The sequence below is a fragment of the Natator depressus genome, chromosome 1 (genome assembly GCF_965152275.1).
Source record: "Natator depressus isolate rNatDep1 chromosome 1, rNatDep2.hap1, whole genome shotgun sequence".
In the NCBI taxonomy this organism is placed as follows: domain Eukaryota; kingdom Metazoa; phylum Chordata; order Testudines; family Cheloniidae; genus Natator; species Natator depressus.
The window spans coordinates 265,776,011-265,792,523 of NC_134234.1; the positions used below are offsets into that span (position 1 = coordinate 265,776,011).

At 43.0% G+C, this 16,513-nt stretch overlaps 1 protein-coding gene across 2 annotated transcripts in view; it reads left to right on the forward strand.

Annotated features, from left to right (window-relative positions):
* NTN4 (netrin 4) overlaps window positions 1-16,188 on the forward strand; it is a 131,383-nt gene extending 115,195 nt beyond the window's left edge. For both annotated transcript variants that reach the window (XM_074941877.1, XM_074941876.1), the window contains exons 6-10: window positions 22-235; window positions 2,786-2,898; window positions 5,393-5,461; window positions 8,235-8,405; window positions 14,185-16,188. In XM_074941877.1, coding sequence (XP_074797978.1) covers window positions 22-235; window positions 2,786-2,898; window positions 5,393-5,461; window positions 8,235-8,405; window positions 14,185-14,321 — 704 coding nt within the window. In that variant the 3' untranslated portion in view covers window positions 14,322-16,188. The remainder of the gene's footprint in view (window positions 1-21; window positions 236-2,785; window positions 2,899-5,392; window positions 5,462-8,234; window positions 8,406-14,184) is intronic.
* Window positions 16,189-16,513: the final 325 nt, after the last annotated feature.

A 16,513-nucleotide genomic window follows, 5' to 3' on the forward strand; every position in this document is an offset into this window, starting at 1 on the left:
TGTACCTGCTTTGTACTGCAGCGTGTTCCTGCCACCCAGTTGGATCAGCCATGCTTCCTTTCAGCATTAATACCTTCTGTGACCCCAGCAACGGTGACTGCCCCTGCAAACCTGGAGTGGCAGGTCCTCAGTGTGACCGGTGTATGGTGGGATACTGGGGCTTTGGAGAGTATGGCTGCAGACCGTGTGACTGTGCTGGAAGCTGTGACCCACTCACTGGTGACTGCATCAGCAGGTGCGTGGACAGACATGCTATTTCTCTAGACTCACAAATGCAAATAGATCATGGACCTTCATATCCCAGATATGTTCAATAAGTGTTGATTATTTTAGATAGACCTTATTGTTTGGATTGGTACTACAGAAAACCTGATGATACACACAGTTTATAAATGGATACTGAGCCAGATTGGCTTCCTCCTATGGAGACACCTATTGGAGAGAGTCAGAGAAGACTAAATGCTCCATCTGATTACCTGGCACAGTTTCCTGCAAAACATCTCATGGCTTTTGATGGGAGGGCTTTTGCTGTCTGCAGGGTTAGCAGGGGACGATACCTTCCAAGCCTTCAGTTCTAGAGGAGCCACAGGGAAGGAGCCATCTAGATACATGGAAGCAGAAACTATCTGCATGGATGGCTGCCCCGCTGTGTTTCTTTACTGGCCCAACTATCCCCTTGTGACAGCAGGGCAGTAGCTGGAGCTGTACTGCCATTGTCTGGGTTGCCCTGCTCTATAGCAGTCCCAGAGGGGAGCCAGAAAATTAGTAGAGCAGGGCTGAACATGGGTGGTGCTGTAAAACTGAGCCAATCCTTAACTCACTGGTTCCCCTCCTGTGTCCCCTCTTCCTGTGCCCATGTGGAACACAGAGCCCATGGATGACCATCAAAGTAGTTTCCATGGAGCCCAGGAGGAAATCCATCCACCCTGATGTGCATATGCACAGGGGATGTACTGGCCCTACCATATTTATATTTATTATATTGTAGGGCCTCAGAGTTTAGCCAGTCACAATTTTATATGATACGGAAGCAGGATCTTGGGTTAGAAATACGTTTAAGTTATTAACAATAATATGTCAGGAGAATGGCCCATTTTATTATAGTATCATGGGTCATGACTAAGCCTAAGATTTTGTCACAGATATTTTTAGTAAAAGTCATGGACAGGTCACAGACGAAAAAGAAAAATTCAAAGAAAAAAGAAGCCGTGACCTGTCCCTTCCATGGGACTTTTACTAAAAATATCTGTGACAAAATGGCGATCTGTGGATCCCCATACCGCCTGAAGCCGGGGAAGCTGCGCAGGGGCTAGGAGCCACCAGCAGCAGCTGGGGACTGCGGGGTACCCCCACCACCCACAGCACCGGGGGCCGTGGCTGCTGGGAGCTTGGGGGTTCCCCACTGCCGCCAACAAACTCAGGGGTTCCCCTGCCTGCCCTGAGCTCAGGGATTCCCCCACTGTCCGCAGTGGCCAGGAGCTGCAGGGGTTCCACCACCGCCACCCATGAGCTCAGGGGTTCCCCCGCCACCCACGCTGCCAGGAGCTCAGAGGTTCCCCAGCCACTGCTGCCAGAAAGTTCAGGGGTTCCCCAGCCGCCCCTGCCACCTGGGAGCTCACGGGTTCCCTGGCTATCCACAGCCACTGGGCGTTTGGGGTTCCCCTGCCACCCACAGCGGCCGGGAGCTTGGGGTTCCCCCAGCTGCTGCAGGGTTCCCCCACCACCTGTGGTGGCCAGGAGTTGCGGGGTACCCTACGGCCTGCTGCCAGTGGGCAGCCCTGCAGTTTCCCACCACTGAAGTCACAGAGGTCACTGGAAGTCACGGATTCTGTGACTTCCACTGCCTCCGTGACTAAATCATAGCCTTAGTCATGACATATGACTCCCCTTCCTGACATCTGGTGCTGGTACTTTCAGGTTCTTAAAATTTTTGTGCGGTAGGGGGGTTCCATACATTTGAAGGAAGATTGAAGTCCTGTTCCCATTAAAGTTAATCACAAATGTCTCGTTGACTTAAATGGACCAATGTCAAGCCCTAGCTTGTATGCTAGAGAAGAACATATTTTAAATCAAACCATCTCAGGAGGCCTAGGTTACCAATTGCCATCTCTAGGCCAGGCTGGCTGGGTGTCTGCCTGGTGGGTCTTGCCCACATGCTCAGGGTCTAACTGATCCCCATATTTGGGGTCGAGAAGAAATTTTTCCCTGGATCAGATTGGCAGAGACACTGGGTTTTTTTACCTTCCTGTGCAGCATGGGGCACAGGTCACTTGCAGCTTTAAAGTAGTGTAAACGGTGGAGTCTCTGTAACCTGAAGTCTTTAAATCATGATTTGAGGACTTCAGTAATTCAGCCAGATGATATGGGACTAATACAGGAGTGAGTGGGTGAGGTTCTATGGCCTGCATTGTGCAGGAGGTCAGACTGGATGATCATGATAGTTCCTTCTGACCTTGAAGTCTGTGAGTTTCTGAGCTGTACAAACAGATCCTTCTGTGGACCTTGTATATTCACTGAGATTATATATTATATACAAATTCTTAAATATATATTTTTATACCAAATGTGGATCCATAACACAAATCTGGGAGTTTACAATGATCAAGCTGTCACTGTCTAAAACTATTCATTTTTGTGTATTTTACAATACCAATAAATCTGGAGAAACTTCATGGTAAATTTCTGAAAAATGGACTATTGATTGCGTGTAATAATTTTCTTGGATTTGTGGTATTTTCTATTGATTCCATGAGAAATTCCTCACAGTTTCCCTTTATTACAACAGTGCGGACATAGTCTGGCATCATGAAATTTCTGATTTCCGCTCTGTGTTTAACGAGAGTGAGCCAGCTTGGGGATGGGAGGACGAACAAGGATTCTCTGCTCTCCGGCATTCAGGTGAGATAGCTGATTCAAACATATTTCTTATCTCCCCTCCTATTACTAAGAGATTGTTCCTAATGAACAAGAAAAGGGTCTTTTAAAGTGATTTGTGAAAATGCAGCAGAGCGTTGCTTTGGATTAATGCCTTAGCAATGGTGGTAGCGAGGAATGTAATGTCCAACATTCAGTACTGTTCAACTACCAAAAAAAAAAAGCTTAAGGAACATTGAAAGACTGACTTCGACCCACATACACAAGGATATCTAAAGTCTAGGCAGACAGTCCCATCTTAAAATCTGTGTGTAGGGGTTGATAGCTTGTGTAGGGGTTGATAGTCTGAGTATCTGCCTGGGTTTTCATCCTGAGCTCTGAATTCTCGGGCTTTTGCACATTTACATCAGAATACTTTTAAATGCTCTTTTCTTTTACTTTGTTTTTAATAACTCCTTTATGTGATATTTGCCCAGAGCTGTTATATTCTGTTGGGTAAATTGATGATAAAGTTATTTAAAGAATGTGATATTGCCCAGATGAATTAGATATGTAATTAGGGAGTTTCTAAAACAAGAGTGACAACACAATAATTTTCTCAGACTATCATATGAAGTTTGGAAGCTGTTGTGGTTGATGACATGGTTACAGACTACCTCATAGTCCAGCTATGATTTCAACTGGAGAAGTTATTTTCCACTTGTCCTCCTAAAAAGTGTTGTGAAACATTGCTGGACCACATGATTATTAGTAAGCAGTGTGGCCTGATTGTGCATCTCCTCTGCCTGTGAGCATTTACTCTTGAGTTATTCTAACACTTATTCTAAGACATGACTGGTCTTAATGACTTCAGTGCACCTACTTGTGTGAGTAAGCATTCACCAGCAGAAGGTTTCCACAACTTGGGCCTCTGTGTTTTGCAGATTGACAGTACACCTTCTTCCTAAAATCATTCTATCTTATCAAGTTAGTGCAAGTGCCACTTTCTGCATGTGCACTGAATTGCATGATAAAAATTCTGAGGGCACATTAAGTGGGGAGAAAAAACCCTAGTGTCTGTCCATGAGACTTTTAAATAATTTTTTTTATTTCAAGAGCACAATAGCAATTAATCGGCCAAATACAGAATAACCATCTGCAACATTTTATTTTAAGCAAATTTTGACTGGTACAAATGCAAAGATAGAATCAGAAAAGACTCACTTCTTATTTTTGTACTGTAATTCAAAATAGAAAGGTGGTATTTTTTCCCCTCCCATCAGATTTTGTGCAAAAACTACTTCCTCTTAGGCTAAGATCTTGTGAACCTGGAGCCCAGTTTTCTAGCTGACCTCCTGAAACCCAATTTTCAGCTGACCTCCTGAAGATAGGGGGTTGGGCCTTGACCAAGAAAAATAATTAAGCACTATGCTTGACTTTGAGCATGTGATCAAGTATAGTTGACGTCAACGTGGTACTACACACAGGCACAAAATTAAGCTCCTGCTTAAGTGCATTGCTGATTCAGGGGCTTAAAATGAAAACCCTGGCAAACAAATGGCAGCACTATAAGACTGTACTGCAGAGGAGCGAGCTATACTGGGAAGTCCTTGGGCTCAGGACTCCTTGCCTCACTCCTATGGCACGAATGGGGTGGATAGCTGGTGGATCTCCCCAACTGAGCATTCCTTTGGTGCAGGGGAATCCTTGTGTGGCACAGAGCCAGGGCCGGTGGGAGGTTGGAGAGTTTATATTATTAAAAGGTAAAAGTTGGAAGATTCCAATTTTAAAATAAATAAACTTGACATCTAATTAAAGGTAGCTTGGATGTTCTGAAAGACGAGCTTGTGCGTCCGTCAAATGAGTGCTTTTCAAAATTGGGGAGATGGGCATGTGCTAGGGAAACGGATGCTCAGTTATGTCTCGCCTGGTGTTCTGTGGGTGTTTTCAAACCTTGTTATGGGCAGAGTTGTGTTAATGAAAATACAAGTAACCATTTGCCCGTGCGGTCTGCCTGGGTCTGGCACTTGGTTACCAATGCCTGTAGCCTTTGCGTTTTCGCTCCCTGTGCAAGGTTGCAAATGGTGGTGGTGAGTTGTTCTTTTAAGATGTGCCTCATGTCTGCTGGGAAGTGATGGAGCCCTCAAAATCCTCTCACAAAAACCACTGAAGAGGCAGTCATTGGGTAATGACTTTGTTGGCCTGATTCTCCTCTCACTTACTCAACTGTGAAGCAAAGTCATTCAAGGGAGGTCAATGGAGTTACACCATGTAAGGCTAGTGTGAGAGAAGGACAAGGGATGAAATCCAGGCCACAGCAAAGTTAATAGCAGAACTCTCCCTAACTTCAATGAGGCAAGGATTTCACCCCAGTCCCTGTCTCTACCCACTCAGGCTGATCTAAACGAGCAGTACTGGAGTGAAAGGCTCTATATCCCATTAGTCACCCCTTGGTCCAGTCCATCCCCGCCCTTTGCTGTACGTTTCAATCTTTGGAGTACCATCCATGAGACACTTTTGGTTTGGTTTGTTTCCACAGGTAAATGTGAATGCAAAGAACAAGTTTTAGGGAATCCCAAGGTCTTCTGTGGAATGAAATACACATATGGTGAGTTATATATTCTTGTTGGGTTGGGTTATTGTTGGCACATAATGGGCAGTTTGAGGAGTCTGTGTAAGACTGTAAGAACAGCATAGCTGGTGCTTAGCCCATAAAATGGATTAAAACAGCAAAAGCTGAAGAAAGGATGTCATAAAGTTTACCTCTCTTATTGCAACTTACAGGAAAAGCCAAGTATCAGAGGTGGATTCCCATGAACACTCACTGGGCACATCACTTGGCAGACACCCAGTTTGCCTGTGTTCTGATTATACCCAAGATAATTTTCAAGGAGCAATTATAAAGAAAATTACTTGTTTATTTACAAATTTGGAACTCTACCCGGCATGTCTTGATTTTCAGTGGGAGGACTGGGTGCACAAGAAATGCAGGACAGGAGCTTTATTTGATGCAAGTTGCCACAGTATATAGGCACTGCACAAAATATATAATTATAAACACACACACACACACACACCCCCTATATATACACTATGCATAATGGCCAAGCATAATCAAGTGTCCTGCTCTATTATCCACCCACTAACCACTAGAAAATCCCCTTGGCTGAAGGACCAATACTAAAAGGAAGACCTTGTCCAAAAGGTCCACCCTGCACCATTGCTTAGAGGCCACCAGCTCTGAGCTCTGATAACTCACAAGAGGGAGTGATTTCCATGGGCACAGACCATTCAGTGAGAAGACTCTTCTGCCAACCCTTAAGCGTTCACTCCTAAGGACTGGCACCCTGTCAACAAGAGCTCACCAGTTGGAATGGGGTGATATTAGAGCATTTGCATATTGAGACTTAAAGGAGTAAGGAGAAAACGTTATCTATGGTGAGCCGTGCAGCTGAATACCAGTGAACTGTCTCCTTTATACCGTGCAGGGGAAGGAATTCTTTGTATAACACTCCCTTCATTTCATGAGCTTTCAAACTTTTTTGCACCTGCTCTGTCCCGTGCTAGAGTTTAAAATGCATTGAGAGATAATCCATGCCATTACAGACTGCGCAGTGACCCATAAAGAAAAGTTCAAGGGGCCGCATGTCACTGAAATATGGCCCTGGCTTAGCGGTATTAGAAAAAAATCCATCTCTGCTTTGCTTTGCTTCCTGACTGCGATAGTGACAGTGTTTAATCTAGCCAAAGATAAGAAATAAAAGCAAAAAAACAACTTCATAAATCTTATCTGAAGTGCACTCAGGCCTCCCACCCTTTCATTACTCAGTGTTGCAGGGTGTCAGCTAAATTACAGAGACAACAGCTGAATTGTAGGGTTCATCATAAGCGTGAAGTGAGGGGCTGCAGTGTAGAAGCGGGGTCTTCTTATACTTTTTAATATGGACTCTAAATAAAGCAACATCATAAGAAGCTGTTCAATACCATCCCCGGCATCACGGCTCTCTTAGAGGTCATTTCTGCAGCAGCCTGCGTACATAGCAGCAGGACTGTACGGGTATGTCCACACTGCAGCTGTAGGTGTAATTTTCAGCTCGGGTAGATGTACATGAGCCAGCTTTGATCAATCTTAGTTCACTGAAAATAGCAGTGTAGGTGTAGCCACGGCTGCGTGGGCAACAGGATGGGCGAGCTGCCCAAGTGCCATCCCGACTGAGACCCTAGGAGTGTACTCAGGCAGCCAGCCCAACCCCCCACCTGCACTACCATGACTACACTGCTATTTTTAGCGCGCTAGCTCAATCAGAGGTAGCGCGGGTATGTCTACCCAAGCTGGGAATCACACCTCCAGAGCCTGCAGAGATATACCCAGCAGGTTTTGTTCACAACACAAAGTGCAGAAAGAGAAACCGGTTCACAGGTATGGAGACACTGCTCTGCATTGTACGGCTGGCACACATCCATCCCAGCCTCCCGGCGCCCCAATGTAAGAGGAGAAAAGATCTGCTGTGAGAAGAAAGTGGGGGTGACTCTGGGCATCAGCAAGCCCAAACACCAGCGGGCAGTGGCCCTCCTGTTTTAGTTTCATTACTCGGACATGTGCAGGAGCGTTGGTAGCTAGAGATGAGCAGGATTGTTGGGGTGGGGTGCTGTTCAGACACCTGTCATTCTACTTCGTGTGCCTCGACCAAGGTTTGCAAAAGCAGGAGCCTAAAGTTTGGTTTCTAAAAGTATATTGAAGCTGAACAAAAGTGCAGAAAAAGCAGCAGTTCCCACTGACCTCCATGGGAGCATTTCGAAAGTCAGGCCACTCAGCATCTCCTTACCCCCTGGTCTTTAGGATGGGCGGGCATCTGGCACAGTTACTGTTCAAATAAAACTAACCCAGCGTTCTCTCCAGCAACTGCAAAGTACTGATTTCTGCGTGTCACTAGTCTGACAGTAAGACTTGCAGGGTATGGCTACACTACAGTCGCAGGGTGTGATTGCAGCTCAAGTGCACACACCTGAGCAAGCTTTAATCTAGCTAGCTCAAGTCCTGGAGCAGGGAAATTAAGGCAACACTCACTTTGGTGAGGGCTAGCCTGCGAGACCTGCTGAGGGATCTCGTTCAGCCGCAGCTGAAGCCCATGCTGCTGCAGCTTCACTGCGACAGCTGGTATCCAAGCTAGCTAAATTAAAGCTAGTTTAGGTCTGAGCTGCAATGACACCCTGCGACTGTAGTGGAGACATACCCACACAGTCTCAGCCTAAATATGTAAACGCTCAGGCTAATTCTGCAATGTAGAGTCACTTTACCTGTGTTACTCAACACTGCAGTAGAAAGAGAGGTGGGTGTGACCATTTTATCTATTGCTGCTTTTGAAATTGTGCCCTCCCAGTGGTGAAAGCAAAGATTTTATCAGCCCACGACAAAGGCTCCCATGCAGAAGTAAACGTGAAGATCAAGAAAGTATTGAAATCAACAAAGTTTAAGATTCTGCGAGGAAAGCGAATGCTCTACCCGGAATCCTGGACTAACAGAGGCTGCACCTGTCCAATTCTTAATCCTGGTAGGTATATGGCTTTGACTCTGTGAAAAGTATGTCCCCATCAAGTTTATACTGATTTCTTCCTCGTTCCTCCACCCCATCCTCCAGTGCATTTAATTTATAGTCCTGCACTAAGACACTGGATTTTACTCCATCATTTAAACCCCAGGAGCAGTCTCAGTGGAATACTTTTATTTGGTATAGAAAATCCTTGTTCACTTCACATGTTGTGAAGTGTGAAACTGCTATTTGTAAAGCAGAATTACAGTAGTACAGCTTTACATAGCTAATCCACCAGTCACTCACTGCTCTCACTACTGAAAGCAGCTGCATGTTGAGCCAGGCACCTACAAGATAGAGTTCTTTTCAAATCTAATTTTGCTTTAGATCCATAATAACATATTCAAGTTTTCAGTTCTAGATCTGGTCAAATTACTGATCTGCTGTTATAGCTTTCTCTCAAAGGAGCGCACACTTAGAATGTCTTCTTCAAAAGTAGTGTTGAATTAATTTAGGCTAAAATGACACGGAAGAAGCTCTTTCTTTGGGGGTGAGTGGGAAGCTTTAGCTTCATCATCTTTGCTCATCTTCTTTCAATGAACAGCTGTTTAGGTTTCAAATGAAGTGTAATCAATGCTGATAAAACAATGCATGCTGCCTCTGTGATTATCACAGGAATCAAGAAATTCAGAGGCAGAATTTTTCAGTAGAGAGAAACTAAAATCCACCTAAACTATCTTTTTTACTATTCAAGACAAGCGATCAGCTAGTAACTAATTTAAGGGAAACATTTTCTTTTTACAATGTTTGCATATAATTTCAGGGGTTACCTGAACAAAATGTAGATTCCAATACTGAGGATTCCTTTACAGTAGGAAGATTTAGCAATAGGAAGATTTTTCACTTAGAAGAAGGTCATCTGCAAGATTATTACTGTAAGACATCAGATCACTCAAAAAGGTTATCTTGTGGAGATTTTTGCAATCTTTTGTCGTCGTTAGAAATATTGCTCAGTGTTTGTCCTCGAACCTAGTAGACAGAAGGTGGGAGAGATGTACTTAGGAATTCTTTCTAATATACTTCTCATGGTACAGGGGATAGGGTGAATCAGCATCCCTATGCTTAAGTTTATTATTTAAGCACATAAGACCTTGGATCGTCGCAAAAATCCATAAACATTTTAATTCAAGAGATACAGGTTCTTAATGTTTCCATATGCAAAGCAAAGGCAAACAGGAAAGGTGATTTTCTGATCTCAGCTCTACTGGTATAAAGCTGAAGAAACTCCATTAGGTTTGAAGAACAAAGAATATTATAGTTCAGATACTCAACTGGTGTAAAATAGTGAAAATCTATTGACTTCAGTGAAACGTTTCTAATTCATACCAGCAGAGGATCTAGCTCCGTATTTCACCAAATTAAAGGCCAAACACAGAGTGAATTAATATAGCTGCTACTCAGACATCTAAGAAGAGTCGGAGAAGCGTTCTCTGGGGCAAGTATTCAAAAACCTGCATTTGGTACACATCAATTGTAAATTTATGTAAATGTGCAAATTGCTCTTACCTATGTTAGTTTTCAGTAGGTGAAGCTTAGTAGCAATTAAATTGCTGCATGCTGAAATAAGAACTGAGAAACATCTGCTCACTCTGGGGATGTGGTCTGTCAGGGAGAACCATTAGAAAAATACCTCTGTCACCTCTGATAGCACATTCACTTCAGCTACGCTTGTGCCCCTTTTGTGTTCATCTTTATGGGAGCATTTGAAAATTTTCCTTTCAAAAATGTTTGTGAAAAGCAAAATGAGTGTACGCCCATGGAAACTGCGCTTTAATTTTGCACACACACGTATTTGTCTATACTTCCAATCATGGAACAGAGCCAGTTCTATGACTTATGTGGCCAATCACAAGCAACATAGCTCAGATTTTCAGTTTTGTGGCCCTGATCCACCACTGTCCTACTCCAGTTTTATGCAAGTGTAAATCTGGAGTTACACAATGACAAACCATCAAAGATTGGATGAATTGTTTGCAATCCATCCATACTGTAAAAACACTTTTTAAAATTAATTGAATGAGTTCAAGTAATGAATAAATTTAAGGAAATAGTGATATACTTACAAATATTCCCTAAGCAGGAAAAGGGTCTAAGGCCCTGATTCTTCAATGAGATAGCATGAGAAGACCCTGTACCAACACAAAGCTCTGCTGCAGGCTCAGGGATCTGCTTCCATGGAGCTCATCACTGGATCAAGGCTTTTATTTGTAGTCTTGTGATAGCTGATGTTTTTCTTAATGCCCCAGCTCCTGGAATCCTGTGATTGCAAAAGAATCTCAGCTTTCATTTTAAAAATAGTAAGTTTCTAGCCCTCATGGTCATGAAGAAAAACTTGAAAGCATGAACCAAATGCACTGTTCACACCCACAAACTAGAAGGCAAGTAAAAAAGAATCTGAAATTTAATTTTTGGCCAGTTGGCAGTATTGCATTTGTAAGTTAAATGACCCATTTACTCTTCTCTTAGCGTAGGAACTATAACCTTCAGATCAATAAAAACCACGAACAGCAGGACAAAAAGTCAAAGCAGACATGAAATGATTTCCTCACACATAACTTCTCAGATAACAACATCTCCTAAAACATGAAAGAGATCAAAGTAGAAAGAGAGAAAAATAGTGTAAAAATATCATGTTTTCATTCTGTCCCAGCAATACGGAGCAGCGGCTTGGATCTTAGAGTTTCCAGCCAGAAAATCTAAAAACACTCATCAAATCGCACCCCCCGGTGCTCAGATGATAAGCTAGCTGAGTTCGTACAAGGAATATTTCCAACACACACACAGAAGTGAACTAAGAAGACAGTAAACACAGAAGATTTAAGTGGCTCAATCACCTTCAAGGAAACAGACTCCACTTCCTAATTGCAGCGCTGCCAAACATAGGAAAATTACAGAGAGTTCCTTACAACTAAAAGCAAGGAATTTGAGATGAAATTCACAACCTTGAAGAACAGAATGAGACATCTAAGGAAAAAGAAAAGGAGTACTTGTGGCACCTTAGAGACTAACCAATTTATTTGAGCATGAGCTTTCGTGAGCTACAGCTCACTTCATCGGATGCATACTGTGGAAACTGCAGAAGACATTATATACACAGAGACCATGAAACAATACCTCCTCCCACCCCACTCTCCTGCTGGTAATAGCTTATCTAAAGTGATCATCAAATGGCCCAACTTGATGATCACTTTAGGTAAGCTATTACCAGCAGGAGAGTGGGGTGGGAGGAGGTATTGTTTCATGGTGTCTGTGTATATAATAATGTCTTCTGCAATTTCCACAGTATGCATCCAATGAAATGAGCTGTAGCTCACGAAAGCTCATGCTCAAATAAATTGGTTAGTCTCTAAGGTGCCACAAGTACTCCTTTTCTTTTTGCGAATACAGACTAACACGGCTGTTACTCTGAAACCAGACATCTAAGGAAATGTTTTCGTTTTATTTTTGTATTTGCATGAAGACAGCTGAGCAGCTTTTAAAAAAAGCAAGTCTACAACATCAACTGCTAATTAAAAAAAACTTGCTCCCATACTCAGAGCTTCATACCAAGCTGCCTCCTCTAGAGAGATTTTATGATCCTTTGAAAAATGATGTTTCTAACAGAAATGTTGATACAGCCATAGTGAGTGCTCTGCAAATAGCCATACTGTGATATGTATCCTGTGTTTACCTTACAGAAAGATGACTGCATTTGCCCAAAAACTCAGATGTAACAGATAGTAAATTGTATCAAATTATATAAATATCTGTATCCCCTTTACTTGTGGAGTTGATACTTTTAAAAATGGTCTTCGCCTGTTACAAATAACACTATCTACATTGGGCTAAATCCACAGCTGTGCCTAGGGAGTTATAGGTGGCAAAGATGGCTCTAAGCCAGCTTTCTCTTGTCCAGATCTTGAGGCTGGCTGGGACAAGTTAGAGCAGCCACACCCCTGACATTCTACCTTTGGAACACTCCCTACGATGGCTGGGGGAGCCAGGAGAGTCTAGTGCAGAGCCCACTATGCCATCTTTACACTAGCTGTAGCTGTCCATTACTCTGTGTTGTACAGCCCCTAGCACAATGGGGTCCTGAGCTTGGCTGGGGCCTGTGGGTGCTATCATAATATAAATAGGAATAATCATCACCATCACCTGACTCCAGGAGAATCCTCAGCTGCCCGGCTAGGACAGCTTTCAGATTCCTGTGTGCCCTCAGGATCTGGCCCAGTGTTTCTTCACATAACTTGCAGCCTTATATGAAACATCTAGGGCCTCATTCTGCCCCCACTGGCCCTGACTCAACAAGGTATTCAGAAAGCATGTGCCTAACTTGAAGCATGTGAGTCACCACATTGACTTCAATGGGACTGCTCCCGTGTTTAAAGTCTGGCACGTGCTTAAGCACCTTCTTGAATCAGTGCCAGAGCCAGTAATCTGGTATAAATTAAGCAATTCCACCCAGTGAACAGAGTTACACCTATGTAAAATCAGGTGAGTTCAGAATCAGGCCTGTGGCATCAAAAGCATGTGATGGAGCCATGTACCAGGATTCTATGTCACTGCGTTTCACTGGATTTTGGAAGCATCTAGAATTCAGGCAAGAAGGACGCTGCTAACATATCTCTGAAATGTCTGGGTGAGGCAGAATTTAATGAAGCACGTTTTGGTTTGAATGCAAGCCCTCAGGCACCCTCCAGGTGCTCATTCCAGTTCTTCTACTAGCCCCATTGCCTCATTGGAGTATCTCATAGCTAATTGGGTTCCTAAAGGCATTTAACCTGCAGCTGTGGATTTCCATGACAGGAGAGGAATACATATGGAACTTGCCTTACTGATCTGCAGCAGATCCTGTATTTTTAAATATCTAAAACCTGATAGATAAATTCATTCATTATTGGTGAGAATAACTGCTTTGCTAGGCTACTCTGTTCTAATCTGTTTAAATTATGAGCCTTAATTCACCTTTAGCCGTAGAGCTAAGAATAGTGGCATGGAAATATTTACATGATTTTCTCCTTTAATGCCACGTTTATGACATGTACACACACACACATTAGACAAGTTGTACACATGCCGTGCCAGCTTTGCATGGACAACTGGGGCTCAACAGGAATGAAATCTGCCCCTGTGCAGAAGGTCAACATGAAGCCTGTGGATCATTTATGTCCCACATATGCCGTAATTTGAGAATTTAAGTGGGGTCTGAGTGATGCATAAACCTTATGCTGGCTGCGCAGGAGTGAATTTAACCCAGCAACTTCTATTAAGTCTGTAAAGAGAGGGTATGAAAATGAGCACCTTTTACCCAGCACCTCCTCTATCTCCACAGCTCTTCCCACGTTCCACTTGCCTATATAGTGTGAGTCACCACCAGATTCAGAGCTTGACAACAGCATCTCATGCAGATCTCACTGTCAGTTGGGGCACAGGGCTGACTTTGATGCATCTCAACTCTTAGAATCATAGAATATCAGGGTTGGAAGGGACCTCAGGAGGTCATCTAGTCCAACCCCCTGCTCAAAGCAATACCAATCCCCAATTTTTGCCCTGATCCCTAAATGGCCCCCTCAAGGATTGAACTCACAACCTTGGGTTTAGCAGGCTAATGCTCAAACCACTGTCTCTCTCTATATACAGTATTTCTACACAAATGTAGGGTTTTTTTCTTCAGAATAGCTACTTATATTAACTTTCAGTGTAGATACCTTTTTAAGCATTCTGCCATACAAACCCTGACCACTTTGATGATTTGCAGGCTTGGAATACCTTGTGGCAGGGCATGAGGAAGTACGGACTGGGAGACTGATAGTCAATATGAAAAGTTTTGTACACCAGTGGAAATCAGCTCTTGGAAGAAAAGTCTTGGAGATTTTAAAAAGAGACTGCAACTAGAAGTGCACAAACAGGTAGGGCATTTCTTTATGCACAAAATGCAAACTTCACAGACAGAAGACCTCTGAAATGAAAACTGGAATGTAAGAAAATAGTGCCCAAATTTGTAGAGTGGTGTTCCGATTCATAGGCTCTGTCTCGTTTAAGCCTTCCAGGTCAGTGTTGGTGTACTCTCCTGGATCTGCTTTGGAAGGGTGTGCATATGAGCCAATGTTACATTCAAAAAAATGTAGGGTCTGATTCTCATCTCACATACCCCAGGGTAATTGTGGAGTAACTCCACTGAAGTCAGTAAAGTTACACCACTGTAAAATTGGCATAAATGAGAGGAAAATCATGCCCATAAATTAAAGAGGATGGACAAAAAATTGCTGCCAGTCACACCAGTGTAAATCCTGACTATCTTCAGTGAAGTTGAGGGCGTTCCCTGTATTTACACTGCTGTACTATGACTGAGTGTGTGTCTTGACTGCAGTCATTGGGAGTGATTGCCGCTCAGGCCAAAGTACACAGCTAGCTCTAAGCCCCACAGCTCGGATCCTGGAGCAGTGAAGCTGCAGCAGCTCATGCTGCACAAACCTGTCTGCAACCCTGGAGTTGCAGGGCTAACGACACTGAAGCCTGCGCTGCCGTGGTGTCACTGCTCCAGTATTTGAGTTAGTGAGATTAAAGCTAGCTTGGGTACATCAACTCAAGCTGTGGTCACATCCCATGATTGCAGTATAGCCAGACCCTAAGATCAGACTTTGGCCCACTACTTATTACAGCTTTCTGTAGAACTGGAAATATTGTTTGTATCAGTGGGAGAGCTCTGTTGGCAACATGTCATTTGCAATTACTCTGTAATAGCACAAGGTCTGATGAGGATGTGCCATCATCAAAAACAGTTGTGCATGCTTTTAAAGGAATGTGTAGGATTTAACTTAGGGCCAAATTGTTTTTTCACTTACACCAGTGTGAACCTGTTAAAGTCAATGGAATGACTCTGTGTTTACACCAGAATAACTAAGAGCCGAATCCAGCCCTTTGTCAGCAATGTTGTTTTACTAAAGAAGTGCAGCGTATGTGAAGTTTTGTCCACAAAGTGTTAAAACTGATCCTATCCAAATGTAAATATTTCATTGTATAAAGCACTTTACTACCTGCCGCTTCATGGTGCGGCAAGTTTAATGTTGTTGGAGAGCAAAAGGGGTGAAGGTGGCCTACAAACAACCTATTGAAACAGAAGCACTCCAGAAGACCCCTAAATGTGGACAACGTTAATGGTATAAAGGGAATAGTCCTCTTTGGTCTTGGCACTGACCGCTCAGAGAATCCAAGGATGCAATCTGAAAGATAATGTACTTGCACTGAAGTCCCAATTTCAGACCAGAGTTTGAACCCGATGGGTATAGACTATAATGAGACTTCACAAACAGCATAGAGAACAAGAGACTAAGAAGCAAGAATGCAATTGCCAGAGGATAAGAACTCTGCCTGCGGACAAAGAGATGGACTTTTTAAGTGAAAAGGACTCTGTTTCACATATCACAGCCCCGTAATTCATGGTGGACCTAGAGCTTATTTTATTTTCGATGTTAGTATTTAAAACTGAACATTACATTTGGTTTCCCCTGTGTTTTTATTTACGGTATATATGACCATTTTCCATTTTAACAGCAATTTATGGGACATATCACAGTTATTGCCATTTCCAACACTAGATTATACCTTTTCTGTAACCCATCTTTAAACTTCAGTACATAAAGTGTATTCTGTTTATGAACATGAGGGGAAAAAAGAGGAGGAACTGCAATGCCATAAAAAAATTCAAGTCTGCCAATCTGCTTCACAAATGTATTTCTCTTTCAGGGTCGTGTTGACTCACAAAAATGATGCTATTTTGGTAATTTGTTTTTATATCTCATGTATGTAATAAATATGATATGATTTCAAAAGCCTCATCTTTCACTCCCATTTACATCTCTAGTAATATTGTTCTGACACCCGCAATGCAAGGAAAAAAGAAAGCCATTGTACAGCAGAATTTTATTCTCTTTGGTTTCAGAGTAGCAGCCGTGTTAGTCTGTATTCGCAAAAAGAAAAGGAGGACTTGTGACACCTTAGAGACTAACAAATTTATTTGAGCATAAGCTTTTGTGAGCTACAGCTCACTTCATCGGATGAAATTCATCTTTGGTGAAATTCAGCCC